At 42.0% G+C, this 14,284-nt stretch overlaps 1 protein-coding gene across 1 annotated transcript in view; it reads left to right on the forward strand.

Annotated features, from left to right (window-relative positions):
- Positions 1-5,470, forward strand: part of grna (granulin a) — a 115,575-nt gene extending 110,105 nt beyond the window's left edge. Inside the window, exon 16 of the mRNA XM_060848528.1 lies at positions 3,299-5,470. Within this exon, the coding sequence (XP_060704511.1) occupies positions 3,299-3,433 (135 nt within the window). The 3' untranslated portion in view covers positions 3,434-5,470. The remainder of the gene's footprint in view (positions 1-3,298) is intronic.
- Positions 5,471-14,284: the final 8,814 nt, after the last annotated feature.

Genomic DNA, 14,284 nt, shown 5'->3' on the forward strand with positions numbered 1-14,284 from the left:
CAGCCTCCATCCTACTTTGCTTGGATTGCCATTCTGTGTAATACCACAATGTAATAGCCTGAGTTCAAATGAATTCACTTTTTCATAAATGAACCAAACGAGCAAAGGTTGGCTTGAGATGTTGATTACAGGGTTCCTTAATCGAGTTTGTAAGTCAGATTTTTCACTGATTAGTGTGGTAATGTCTCTTACCTAGTCTCTTAAATTCTGTTCCATAAGCTGCTCATTTCAGCTGGAAATATCTCAGACAGTGAAAGTGTAAATGTTTAGGAGGAAAAGTTTAGCTTATTGAAACATTGCATAGGTATAGAGTTTGACCATCTGGCCCTCAGCATGGCACAAAGTGAGTTTCAGGATCTTTTTTCAGCATGGTTGTTTTCTAATGAACTGGACTACATTCCATCTTAGAAGCAAAAGTGTTTGTGCCGTAAAGCAGAGGTCTTAACTCCAAATCCTCTAAAGTTGTCCAGGTTAGCAGACTTCGCTTATAATCAGGGTTACAGTTTAAACAAATATATCTTTTTCAAGCCCAAACCCATGTCCAATATCATTTCCAACAACAGAGCAAATTTGCTAGTTATCATGCAGAAAACAATACATGAGCCTTCATCTCAAGATAACTGGAGGTGAGACATAAAATTGGCCTTACTAGAATCACCCAGTCACCATGAAAACTACTTTTAAAAATTGTGCTGTCTTCTAAACATAAATCTGAGTGTTGACACAGAGAGTCATTAGCGCTATTGGGACAAGCAAATTCCACTATATTTTGTCCCAAACACACAAAAAGGAAACTATGGGATATATTGACTTTATTCACTTGCAAAATGAAAGTTTAACTGACTTCTGTCAGTTTAAAGACTTGGGGCAGAATTCTCCCTCAATTGTAGGTGACAGGAAGGAGCAATAATTGGTTGAGTTGGCTCTGTTTAGTTTCTTGCCATGTCAGCAATAATGGGTCTGGATGAGAAGGTCATTTTTAAAATTTGATCATGGGATATGGGTGTTGCTAGTATTTCTTATATCAAATTGGTCCGGAGACACGGTAATGGGTGCTGCTTCCTTGAGTAACTGCAATCTTTGCTGGACAGAGTTAACATTGATATATCAGGCTGGTGTATGGGTGCTGCTATCCTTCTGGAGGGTAGGAGTCATAACTGATCGGTTGTTTGGAGGAGCCTGGGTGAGTTAATTCAATGCAGTTCCTGCATGCTACACACTGTTGACACTGTCATTGGTGGTGTGGGGGAGCAAATGTTGAAGGTGCTGGTTAGTGCCAGTCATTGGGCTACTTTGTCCTAGATGATGTTATTGGAACTGCAAACATCCAGGCATGTAGATAGTATTCTCTAACACTCCTGAGTTTTGCATTGTAGAGTGTGGGTAGGCACTCGGTTTGGTGAGTTCTTGCTGCAGCATTCTTGCCCTGTCACCTGCTGTAGTAGCCACGTGTTTTCATGACTGGTCCAGGTCTGTTTCTGGTCAATGACAGCCCCTATGTTGTTGATTGTGAGGGATTCAGCAATGGTAATGCCACTGAACATCAAGGGGCAACATTTAGAGTTGACCCTGCTGCATATGGACAACTTCAGTTTCTGAATAGTACTGGACATTGTGCAATCAGCATCATCATCCTCAGTTCCACCCTTCTAGAAGGAAGGTCATCGATGAAAAAGCTGATGGCAGTTGGGTCTAGCAGACTATTTAGACTCTAGTGATGTCATAGTGCTAGGATGATAGACTTCCAGCAATCAAAACCATTTTCCTTTGCTGGTTGTAGTCACACTTAATGTAAAGTGTTGTTCCGGGTGTCACCCGGAAGCGGCAAGAACATCCATCAACAGACACATCGACCTGGACCCCACATACAAATCACTGCAGCTGAAACTGACACCCGGAAGCGGCAAGAACAAACCAATATAAATACCGGAAGAAACATCAAAGCAGCGCTTCACACGAGGCTCCAACAGCACTGATGATGTTCCCTAGCCAGGGAACAAAACGTTTGCAGCAAAAACTTCCAGCTCGGCGAGCAGAACCACAACAACGGATACCCGAGCTACAAATCTTCAACCAGACTTTATGATGTTTTGTAATCGGCCTGTTCATAAACGACATTACTCTCCTCTGAAGCAGGTGCAACTTGAACTAAAATCTCCTGGCAGGGACACTGTTATTGTAGTACAGAGCCCTACTGTTGCTAGAGGACAAGTCCACTGGAAACGTTCTCAACTTGCCACCAATTAAGGCCCTTAAGTGATCAACTTAAGGGCTTCAATACTACCTTCCCATTTAGCTATGTTTCTGATAGGTGAGAAAGATGTTTAGTTCCCTACTAGGTAACCAAGACAATCCATTTGATGCATTGGTGGGGGGCAGTCTGGAGCAACTGGAGGCATGGATGATTTGCAACGGATTGGCATCTGCTTTTGATTGAGTCTGCCCGCTTTGCCTGAGTCAAGAAGACAAAAATATCCTTACTTCCTGTCAGTTGGGTTCCCTGAGGAGTAGGCCTTGACCAACAGTCTTTAGTATCCAGAAGCTAGCAGACCGTTCTGCTGACCCGGGGACACCAGTACTAAGGCCTGTAATAGGCCAAGAAAGTAACCTAAGCTCGACCAGTCAGGCCTTCAGGCCTTCGAGAGCTATTTGGCGAGTACTGAGGTGAGTTATCTCAATAGTTGGCCACCTAACATTCCTGCATTCCCCCTACCCCCAGTTTAGTCACAATCGTGTAAAATTGCCATTAGTTTGTTCACTTTTGCAGCATGTCCTTTACACATTTAGGTTCAACAAATGGTTATTTTTGCATAAGGCAGTTTGCCTAGACAAGAAGCAGTAATTCAAAAACAGATACAAAATGTTCATTTTGTTCATTGCTCTGGTTTTGATTCTGGTATCCAGGCAAATTCTTTCATAGCTCTGATTCTCAACCCAGACAAACAGATCAAAGCGCTAAGCATCAGGTGGATTCTTGTTTAAAATAAAACTTGTAACAATAAGAAATATGGAAGAACCTCATTACACAAGTTCTAATAATGTAGAACATGATTTAAGTGCAGATAGTGATTCCAAATGAAAATTGGAGGGGTACTGTGTGCTGGCTATGTGGACAGAACAAGGAGCAACACCGAGAGGCATGGACCTGTTGACCAAATAGTTGTCTTCTGGGCCATAATGACTGTCATTGTCTTAGAAGGATTCAAAATCCCTTTGAACATACCCCTCATTCTTACTCTGTGACATAATGTTATATGGTTGTAGATTGCTATGATGTAACATTTTTATTACTCTTCAGGCTACCTGCTGTGAAGATAAGCTGCATTGCTGCCCAAAAGGCTACGCCTGTAAAGAAAAAGCATGTGTACTGCGGCCTCAGCTGAGATGGGACCTGTTTTTTCCAAAGAAGAAAAAAGCCTTCAGTACCCTGTGACGTGCTTGTGCCTTTAACCTAATTGAGTTGTGTAATGCACCAAAGCAAAATGCTACAGTGTGAAATCTTGGGAATTGTACGAAAGGAAATTCTGAGTTACTTTTGTATGTCAAGTCCTCTAAATCAAGTCTAAAGCAAATTCTCAAAATAGCAAAGAAATGTCTTGAGGCAAAAAAAGTCAGGATTTTTAAAGTCCTTTGAATATTTTTCTTGAAAGATTTTAATTTTTACTATAAGATAGTTTTTTGGGAACTGCTTCTGTAAACTGTATTGATTCTGTTTTTATGCATTACATGGATGTTGAAGGTAAAATTGCACCAAATTGTAACCCAACTGCTTCATTCTCTTCTAAATTGGGAACTTGGAGGTTAATTAGCCATCTCATTGTGAAGAAGTGAAACAAGCAAAGACCCCACTTGATCAATTTGTAACCCAATTGGAGATTGGTTTTATTCAAACATACTTAGTCATCAATTTGAATATCTTTTATTTGTAAAACATTGAGATTAGTCTGTAACTCCATTGTGAGACTTTTATTCAATGTGCACTGAGTATGTTTCTCAGGGTATTAATTACACTTAAATGTTAAATTCAATAGGAGCATTGAAGCATTTGAAAATTAAAGTGAACCCAGCCATGGTGAACCCAGTACACCCACTGGTTTGGGAGAGGAGAGGAAACAGTTGTTTTTTTTCTCAACTTGGTTCCCTGGGTTATTGGACACTCCCTGTCGGATAGACCTGATAGGCCTTGGTTTTCTACGCACTCCCAAAGCATTTTCCTTTATCTGTGGATGTGGCTGTTGAACTTGTATGTACACACATACAGCTGCCACTAACTAGATGTGTCATTAAATGAATCATAAAGTGATCTGATCTCTTTCCTGGCACATCTGAGTAGCACTTCTCTAAACTAAACTCCAAACCAACCTCAAAACAGTAATATTTTCTTAGCAAAATAAGGCAACAAGTAAATTTTAGAATCACCCTTAAAATATGATCTTTTGAGATAGTACTTAAAACATCTTAAATCGTTAAATAATTTAAAAAATGAATTGATTTCAGAAAATTACTAACATGCTTAACTATTTTCTTTAGTGTCTATTAAATGGTAAAATAACCTCTGACATTTTCCTAACTACTTTCATTAGGATTTGTAGATTCTTTCAGGTGCATCAATTCTAGTGCATCCATTCTTTTGTTGGTTTTACTGGACTGTTATCTCAGTCCAATTTTTAAAAAAATATTTGGGAGGCAAAAGATTTGCCAAGTTTTTTTTTAAAAGGGTGTTAGTTGCTTGCAGGATTAACAGAAGACAGCTTCAATGAGGTGACGGTAGTCATAGTGATGATTAAAATAGACAAGCAGTCTGCAAGCTGTCTTTTCAAACTTCTTGTTTTGTTCTCTGGAAGGCTATCTGAAATTGTGCAGTATGTTACATTCATTTGTAATAAATTGATTTGTTTGTAATTTACTATTATCATGAATGTACGGATTCAAACGTCTAGTCTTGCACAATCTGGGTGAGGTCATACTGTACTGCTGAACCAGTTATGGAATAACTTTATTTTATCATTAATTTTTGATTATTCTTTCTGAACTTTCCTGATGGAACTTGTGTGGAATGAGAGAGGGGATTTCTTGAGCAAATATTTGAACAGTTTGTCTCGAGTATTATCAAAAATTGATTTCTCACTATGGTATAAATTTCTGTGGTAGCTTATGCATTTATATAATCGACTTAAGAAAACTGGTTCTGTTTTGAAATTCTTTGCATCAACTGCACATCTTATGCACACCATCGTTCCAGACTGGATTACCAATGAAAACCATTTCACTGTGTCATCCTTTCATTGATCAAATTGCAATGGTTGAAAGTTTCATTTTCTCATTGAATGATTGAAAGGATAGCACTGCAATATTGCTTTGACATCACTTGAAAGGGAATTCTTGCAGCTAATGATGTAAATCAAATTGCGCAATTATCTTTTTGAATGTTTGCTATAAATAAAAGAAATTGAAATATTGTTTAAACAAACTTAGCACTCCATTTATAATTGTTTCTTCTGTTCCACCACACGTCAGGATTAAAATGACTTGTTTGGTCTGGCAAAGCCATGAGAGTAAAATGGACATAAAATGTTGTCCTGCTGATAGATCTGAACATATTATTTCATTAATATAGTGACAGTAGTATTACTTCCACCTAAATTTAAAATATTTGCATTATTGTGCCAGAAGACTTTAAATTAGATTTTAAATAAGTACTTTGTATTTGTATTCACAATAGAGAAGGATGATGTAGATCTAGAAATCAGGGGAGGGACTGTGATACACTTGGCCAAATTAACATTGAGAGGGAGGAGTTATTAATGGTTTCAGTAGGCTTGACAGTGGATGAACATCCTGGCCCATTTGAGATGTATCTAAGCCTGCTGGAGGAGGCAATGAGGAGATTGCAGGGGCTCTGACAGTAATTTTTATATGCTCCTGGGCACCCTTACTCTAGTCAAAGCACTGGAACACAGCTAATGTGGTACCATTATTCAAGAGTGGTAGGGATAAACTGAAGAATAGAATTAATTTCCCATGGTTTTCCTGTTGGGGATGTTAGGCTCATGGACCTGTTGTTTCCTGGTTTATCCCCCATCCTTCTTGAGTATCACATTGATTATCCTTGATTTAATCCAGGATAGTCAGCATGGCTTTAAAGGGAGAGATCATGTCTAACTGATTTGTTAAATTTTTCAAGATAGTGACTGGGTGTATAGATAAGGGGAGTGCAGTTGCAGTGGAGTACAGGGATTTTTTAAGCTTCTTAATCAGCTTGTCATGCAAGACCTAAGATCTTCAAGGATTGAGGGCATTTGTCAAATTGGCTGAGTAGTAGAAAACAAAGGGTGATTGTTGCAAGAGTAGAGCATTTTTGTGACTGGAAGCTGATGTCCAGTGGTGTAACATATTGCTCACTGCTGGATCCCTTGATGTATGTTATGCACATTAATGATTAGACATGAGGTATGATCAGTAAATTTGAAGATAACAAGAAAATTGTTGATTGGATTATATGGGTCTAGATGGGGGTGGCATCATGACTCAGTGGTTAGCAGTACTACCGAACAGGGACCAGAGTTTGATTCTATTCTCAAGCGACTGTCTCTGTTGGGTTTGCACATTCTTGTTTCTGCCAGGTGCTCTGGTTTCTTCCTACAGTGCAAAGAAATGAAGAATAGATGGATTGGCCATGGTAGAGACAGGGTTATGGGATATGGTGTTGGATCTGGGTGGGAAGCTCTTTGGATGATTGGGTCAAATAGAATCCCTATAGTCTGGAAGCAGGCTATGTAGATTGGCAAATGGAATTTAATCCTGAAGAGCCTATGTTCTGCCCATCTGAAGAGTGAGAGGTAAAGCTTTCTGGGAGGACAAGTAGAAAAGTTGTTGGAAAGGCATATGGGATACTTACCTTTAAGTCAAATGTTAAAAATCACACAACACAAGCTACAATCCAACAGGTACTGGATTAGTGGTGCTGGAAGAGCACAGAAGTTCAGGCAACATCCAAAGTGCAGCAAAATCGACGTTTCGGGCAAAAGCCCTTCATCAGGAATAAAGGAGTGAGCCTGAAGTGTGGAGAGATAAGCTAGAGGAGGGTGGGAGTGGGGAGAAAGTAGCAAAGAGTAGAATGGGTGAGTGGGAGGGGATGAAGGTGATAGGTCAGGGAGGAGAGGGTGGAGTGGATAGGTGGAAAAGGAGACAGGCAGGTAGGACAAGTCCGGACAAGTCATGGGGACAGTGCTGAGCTGTAAGTTTGGAACTAGGGTGAGGTGGGGGAAGGGGAAATGAGGAAACTGTTGAAGTCCACATTGATGCCCTGGGGTTGAAGTGTTCCGAGGCGGAAGATGAGGCGTTCTTCCTCCAGGCGTCTGGTGGTGAGGGAGCGGCGGTGAAGGAGGACTAGGACCTCCATATCGTCGGCAGAGTGGGAGAGAGAGTTGAAATGTTGGGCCACAGGGCAGTGTGGTTTATTGTGCGGGTGTCCCGGAGATGTTCACTAAAGCGCTCTGCAAGGAGGCGCCTAGTCTCCCCAATGTAGAGGAGACCGCATTGGGAGCAACGGATACAATAAATGATATTAGTGGATGTGCAGGTAAAACTTTGATGGATGTGGAAGGCTCCTTTAGGGCCTTGGATAGAGGTGAGGGAGGAGGAATGGGTACAGGTTTTGCAGGTCCTACGGCGGCAGGGGAAAGTGCCAGGATGGGAGGGGGGGTTGTAGGGGGGCGTGGACCTGACCAGGTAGTCATGGAGGAAACAGTCTTTGTGGAAGGCGGAAAGGGGTGGGGAGGGAAATATGTCCCTGGTGGTGGGGTCTTTTTGGAGGTGGCGGAAATGTCGGCGGATGACTTGGTTAATGCGAAGGTTTGTAGGGTGGAAGGTGAGCACCAGGGGTGTTCTGTCCTTGTTACGGTTGGAGGGGTGGGGTCTGAGGGCGGAGGTGCGGGATGTGGACAAGATGTGTTGGAGGGCATCTTTAACCATGTGGGAAGGGAAATTGCAGTTTCTAAAGGAGGAGGCTATCTGGTGTGTTCGATGGTGGAACTGGTCCTCCTGGGAGCAGATACGGTGGAGGCGGATTGGGAATACGGGATGGCATTTTTGCAAGAGGTAGGGTGGGAAGAGGTGTAATCCAGGTAGCTGTGGGAGTCGGTGTGTTTGTAAAAAAAAATGTCAGTGTCAAGTTGGTCGTCATTAATGGAGATGGAGAGCTCCAGGAAGGGGAGGGAGGTGTCAGAGATGGTCCAGGTAAATTTAAGGTCAGGGTGGAATGTGGTGCTGAAGTTGATGAATTGCTCAACCTCCTCGCAGGAGCACGAGGTGGTGCCAATGCAGTCATCAAGAGGAAGAGGTGGGGAGTGGTGCCGGTGTAATTACGGAAGATCAACTGTTCTACGTAGCCAACAAAGAGACAGGCGTAGCTGGGGCCCATGCGTGCCCATGGCTATCCCTTTGAATCCTCCCACTTCCTCCAGACAAAAGGAGAAATTGTTAAGGGTGAGGACCAGTTCGGCCAAACGAGTGAGAGTGTCAGTGGAAGGGTACTGTTGGGGATGTCTGAAGAGGAAAAAAATGGAGGGCTTGGAGGCCCTGGTCATGGCGGATGGAGGTGTAGAGGGATTGAATATCCATGGTGAAGATGAGGCGTTGGGGGCTGGGGAATCGGAGGTCTTGAAGGAGGTGGAGGGTGTGGGTGGTGTCTTGAACGTATGTGAGGAATTCCTGGACTGGGGAGATAGGACAGTGTCGAGGTAGGTAGAGATGAGTTCAGTGGGGCAGGAGCATGCTGAGACAATTGGTCAGCCAGGGTGGTCAGGCTTGTGGATCGTGGGAAGGAGGTAGAACCAGGCAGTGCGGGGTTTCCGGACTATGAGGTTGGCAGCTGTGGGTGGGAGATCTCCTGAGGTGATGAGGTTCTGTGTGGTCTGGGAGATGATAGTTTGGTGATGGGGGATGGGGTCATGGTCGAGGGGGCAGTAGGAAGAGGTGTCCTCGAGTTGGCGTTTGGCTTCAGCGGTATAGAGGTCAGTGCGCCAGACTACCACTGCGCCCCCTTTATCCGCTGGCTTGATGGTGAGGTTGGGATTGGAGCAGAGGGATTGGAGGGCTGCGTGTTGTGAGGATGAGAGTTTGGAGTGGGGGAGGGAGGTAGACAGATTGAGGCGGTTAGTGTCCCGGCGGCAGTTGGAACTGAAGAGGCTGAGGGCAGGTAATAGGCCAGCGCGTGATGTCCAGGTGGATGCAGTGTTTTGGAGGTGGGCGGGAATCCTGATTGTGAAAGTAAGCTCGGAGGCAGAGGTGACGGAGGAATTGTTCGACGTCACGGCGTGTATTAAATTCATTGATGCGTGGACGGGGTACATGAAGGTGAGTCCTTTGCTGAGGACTGATCGTTCGTCCTCAGTGAGGGGGAGGTCTGGAGGGATGGTGAAAACTCGGCAGGGCTGGGAGCTGGGATCTGGTGTGGGTGTGGAGCTGGGAGTCCAACAGGTTTATTTGGAAGTACTTGCTTTTGGACTGCTTCATCAGGTAGCTAATGGGCTTGGATCATAGGACACAGAATTTATAGTAAAAGATCAAAAGTCCTACTAAGAGTATCTGGAAATGATTGCCCAAAAGGGTGGAAGAGGCAGCAACCCTCAAAATGTTTAAGTACTGTTTAAATGAGCACTTAATAATATACAAGGCTGCAAACCAGGTGCTGGAAAGTAGGATTAGAATAGATGGAAGTTTGATGACCATGTTCACACACAATGAGTCAAAGGGCTTTTTGCTGTGTGGTAAAAACCCTATGCCTTTATGCTGCGAGTGTGCCACAGTTTAGTCACTTCAGAAATAAGGGCTTTATAAAATTAAATTAACTTTAACCAAGTTTTAACATTTTAATTCTGTTACATACCAAACTACAGTACATCTTGCATTGTATCTCTTTACAACTAAAAAGCTAAAGTGGGAGTTGCTTTGTTCCAATTCTAAAACATTCTAGGTCATGTATTGGGGAGAGATAGATTATATCAATTGTGCAAACGTGTTTTCAGCTTGAAACTATATCACCCGAGTCCTTTTTTTTTGGTTTGGGCCTGCTATATTTTCAAGTTCCACATTTGCTGATCTATTTATGTTTAATTGAAATCATTGGATAACTAATTTCCAGGCTGGAAGCCTTTGAACTGAAGTAGTGTGATCAAGGATCAGTGCTGGCTCCACTTTTCATCATTTATATAAAGGATTTGGCTGGAAATATAGGAGTATAGTTAGTAAGTTTGGAGATGACACCAAAATTGGAGACATACTGGACAGCAAAGGAGATTACCTCAGAGTACAATGGGATCCTGCTCAGATGAATTAATGGGCTGAGGAATGGCAGATGGAATTTAATTTAGATAAATGTGAGATGCTGCATTTTGAAAAAAACAAATCAGGGAATAACTTATACACTTAATGTTAGGTCCTAGGAGTGTGTGTTGCTGAACAAAGAGACCTCGGAGTGCAGGTTCGTAGCTCCTTGAAAGTGGAGTCGCAGGTAGATAGGATAGTGAAGAAGGTGTTTGGTATGCTTTTCTTTATTGGTCAGAGTATTGAGTACAGGAGTTGGGAGGTCATGTTACAGCTGTACAGGACATCGGTTAGGCCACTGTTGGAATATTGCATGCAGTTCTGGTCTCCTTCCTATCGGAAAGATGTTGTGAAACTTGAAAAGGTTCAGAAAAGATTTACAAGGATGTTGCCAGGGTTCGAGCTATAGGGAGAGGTTGAATAGGCTGGGGCTCTTTCTCCTGGAGCATCGGAGGCTGTGGGGTGACCTTAGAGGTTTATAAAATCATGAGCGGCATGGATAGGATAAATAGACAAGATGTTTTCTCTGGAATGAGGGAGTCCAGAACTAAAGGGCTTAGGTGAGAGGGGAAAGACAGAAAGGGACAGAAGGAGCAATGTTTTCACACAGGGTGGTACGTGTATGGAATGAGCTGCCAGAGGAAGTGGTGGAGGCTGGTACAATTGCAACATTAAAAAGGCATCTGGATGGGTATATGATTAGGAAGGGTTTAGAGAGAGAATGGTCCATGTGCTGGCAGATGGAACTAGATGAGTTTAGGCTAGGGTCTGTTTCCCTGCTGTACATCTCTATGATTAAGTCCAGAAATCCATGCAGACAATGGCAGTTAAACACTTGCTGCCATTTCCCAAAGTTTCAAAGTCTTGGGGCCAGTTTTGACATCTGCTGAAAGAAGGTAAGTGTTTAAGCTGTTTGGGAGGTAGGCTGGAAAAGGAGTGGCTGGGTTGGGAGATTGGGAAGAGTGTGTCTGGTCGGATCAAAGATTCTATCTGTTACCAGAGGGGAGATTTCATGAGTTTTCAGTTTTAATTCCTGTAACACTTTCTTCGCTGTCTATCAGTCAACTGAAGCTCCCTGAAGTCTCCCACTCCCAACTTTTACAAAGGATTTCAGATGCTGGATAATTGCCCATCAGAATTTTCAAACTGCCTGACAAATTCAGTCAGCTGTGTCGACTCTTCCGAATGATCCAGATGTACAACTCTAATCTATGCTTCAGCAACGACTTGGCCTGAATTTCAAAGGTAAAGAAAGAATAACATATATTTGCATAGTTACACAAACACTGGACATCTCAGTGCTTTACAGTCAATTAACTACTTTAAGTATTCTAATTATCGACAATACAGCAGCCAATTTGCATTCAACTCGTTCCTACTAAAGCAACATCATAACAAATCATCTGGTTTTTGTAATTGATTGATACATGAATAATGGCTAGGCCACATGGCTGACTCCCTGTTCATCTTTGAAACAGTGTCATAGAATCTTTTATTTCCACTTCAGGAGGAAATTGAGGCCTCAGTTTACCATTTCATCCAAAAGACAGCATTCCTGACAATGCAGCACTACTTCAGTACTGTATTGAAGAGTTCACCTCAAAACTAAGAAAGGGACTTAAAACTGAAAACATGTCGCTCCATAACAAGAGTACTATAAACTGAACCCCCAGGCAGCTGCTCTGAACCTAAGGTCATGTGGGGTTAGGAGTAATTTATTAGTTTGGTAAACCTCAATCCTTGCTAACAGAAGGCAGAGAGTCTGTATTAATGCATCAACAAGATGTAACTAGTGGGGTGCCATACTTTTGGTTTTTGGGTATTTACAAACTTTATTATGATTGGATGCAGGGATAGAGCTGTAGCCAAATTGTCAGATGGCAAAAATCAATGGGAAAGTAAGTTGCAATGAAGAGATACTAAATTTACAAACTGATATAGATGGTGAATGGGCCATGACTTGTCACGTATCGTTTAGCATGCATAGCTGTGAGGTTATCCATTTTTATCAAGAGAATAAAAGGCAACTTATCTAAATGGAGAGCAATTTCCGTGTTCGGATATAGAGGAAACCGGATGTCCTCGTGCATAAATCACAGAAATATGGAAGTACACGAGGTAATCAAGAAAACAAATGGAATTTTAACATTTATTGTTCAAGAAATAAGGTAATAAAGGTGGGAAATGTTGCTGCAAGGCATTAGTGAGACCAGGAGAACTACATACAGATTTGGTTCTCATATTTGAGGGAGGATGTGGTTGCATTGGAGGCTGTTCAGAGAAGGTTCACTGGATTGAATCCAGAGGTGAGGAGTTTGACTTATGAAGACAGTCTCAGCAGTTTAGGCCTACACCTCTGGAGTTTAGAACAATGAGAGGAAATCTAATTGAGGTATATAAAGATGCTAAAGGGAATTGACAAAATAAACAGAGAGGATGTCTCCTCGTGGGGAAGACCAGAATGAGAGGTCTTGCTTTTAGAATAATGGGAAGCAGATTTAAAACAGAGATGAGGAGAGGTTGAGAGTATGTGGAACTGACTACCTTAGTGTGATGGATGCTGGAACATTGATTAAATTGAAGGAAGAGACAGCTTTTTAATTAGTAAGAGGGCAGGAAAGTGGAGTTACAGAACACAATTTACTTAAAGTCACTAACAATTATGATTAGCCATGTACATGTCAGATTGTGAACTTTTAAGTAAATATTCTACATCATTTAGAAGAAAGAAACCCAAGGAGGACGCTCTAGGTAAAAGCACAAATATGAATGACCTGGCTCCCCTTACTGAGAGGAGGAGAGAGTCCTATTTTTAAAACTGATGACCTATGTTGGGTGGAAATAAAATTGAAGTGGCAGGTGATGAAGAGATTTTGATATCAAAAGGCAGAAAGTCCCTAGTACTAAACGGGGTCTGAGTGTTGTAAATCTGAGGTAGTGGTCAATTCTCCAGATTATGGAAATAGTTCCATATTTCTGCATCGGGAGTACATGTGTCTGCTGCATTCATGGATTCTTTCTCAAAGGGAATTAGTGGTTGGGTGGTGAGGCAGAAACTGGGTGCAGCTTTAGGTTACAGAATGGTCTTTTTCAGGGTCAAGGCTGTTCTGTTTATTGACTGCAGTGGTCCTACAAGTGTGTATCATCTTAAGTTCACACTACTGGAAGATCCGCACCATTAAAATGCCTGTAGCTCAGCACGATTTGGCATACTTGCCCAAAATAAGTGAAAGGATGGTTATGAATATAAGAACAGCACCCGTAGTCTTTCCTGCCTTTCCATGAGACTGTGGCCAATCTGTAAGTTCCTTTTCTCCATTTCCTTTGATGCTTCCTGGATAATAAAGACATTAAAAATTCAATTTTCATCTGTTACTTTGAAAATTGGAAGAAAGAGCACACTTGCAGTTGTTGGTTTGGGAACAGGAGGAAGGTGCCTTTATTTGCTGTGCAGTTGTCATAATCACCTGACTTGAGGAATCTAATAGAAAGTGGTCTCTATGCTCCTAATATCCCTTAGCTTAAGTGCAAGACAATATTTTGACAAATATGGAGAATGGGTGGAGGGCTTAGAAGGTGTAAGTGTTAATTTCGCACATTGCTTGGAGAAACTCTTACTTGTCCAAATAATCCTCCCTTCCACCCTAGTAGAAATCTTCCCCTTTCATATTTCTGTACTTGTTTGAAAATTACTACCTTTAACTTCAAGTTCTGATGAACAGTTATTAACTTTAGCCTCTGAACTAGTTCTCTATCCACTGGTACAGGTTGACTAATTCAGCGAAAACAAACACAGCTTCTGGGCTGCATTCCTTGGATCTGTTTGGAGTTGGGGAGGGTTTGGCCCTAAGAAATGGCAGTTATTATACCAATTCATAAACAATTTTGCATCCATTAAATTTCAACAACAAAGAGAAGCTGGATTCATTTCTCAAACATTTTTAATAAGCTTTGTATT

The sequence above is a fragment of the Hemiscyllium ocellatum genome, chromosome 32, assembly GCF_020745735.1.
Source record: "Hemiscyllium ocellatum isolate sHemOce1 chromosome 32, sHemOce1.pat.X.cur, whole genome shotgun sequence".
NCBI classification, from domain to species: domain Eukaryota; kingdom Metazoa; phylum Chordata; class Chondrichthyes; order Orectolobiformes; family Hemiscylliidae; genus Hemiscyllium; species Hemiscyllium ocellatum.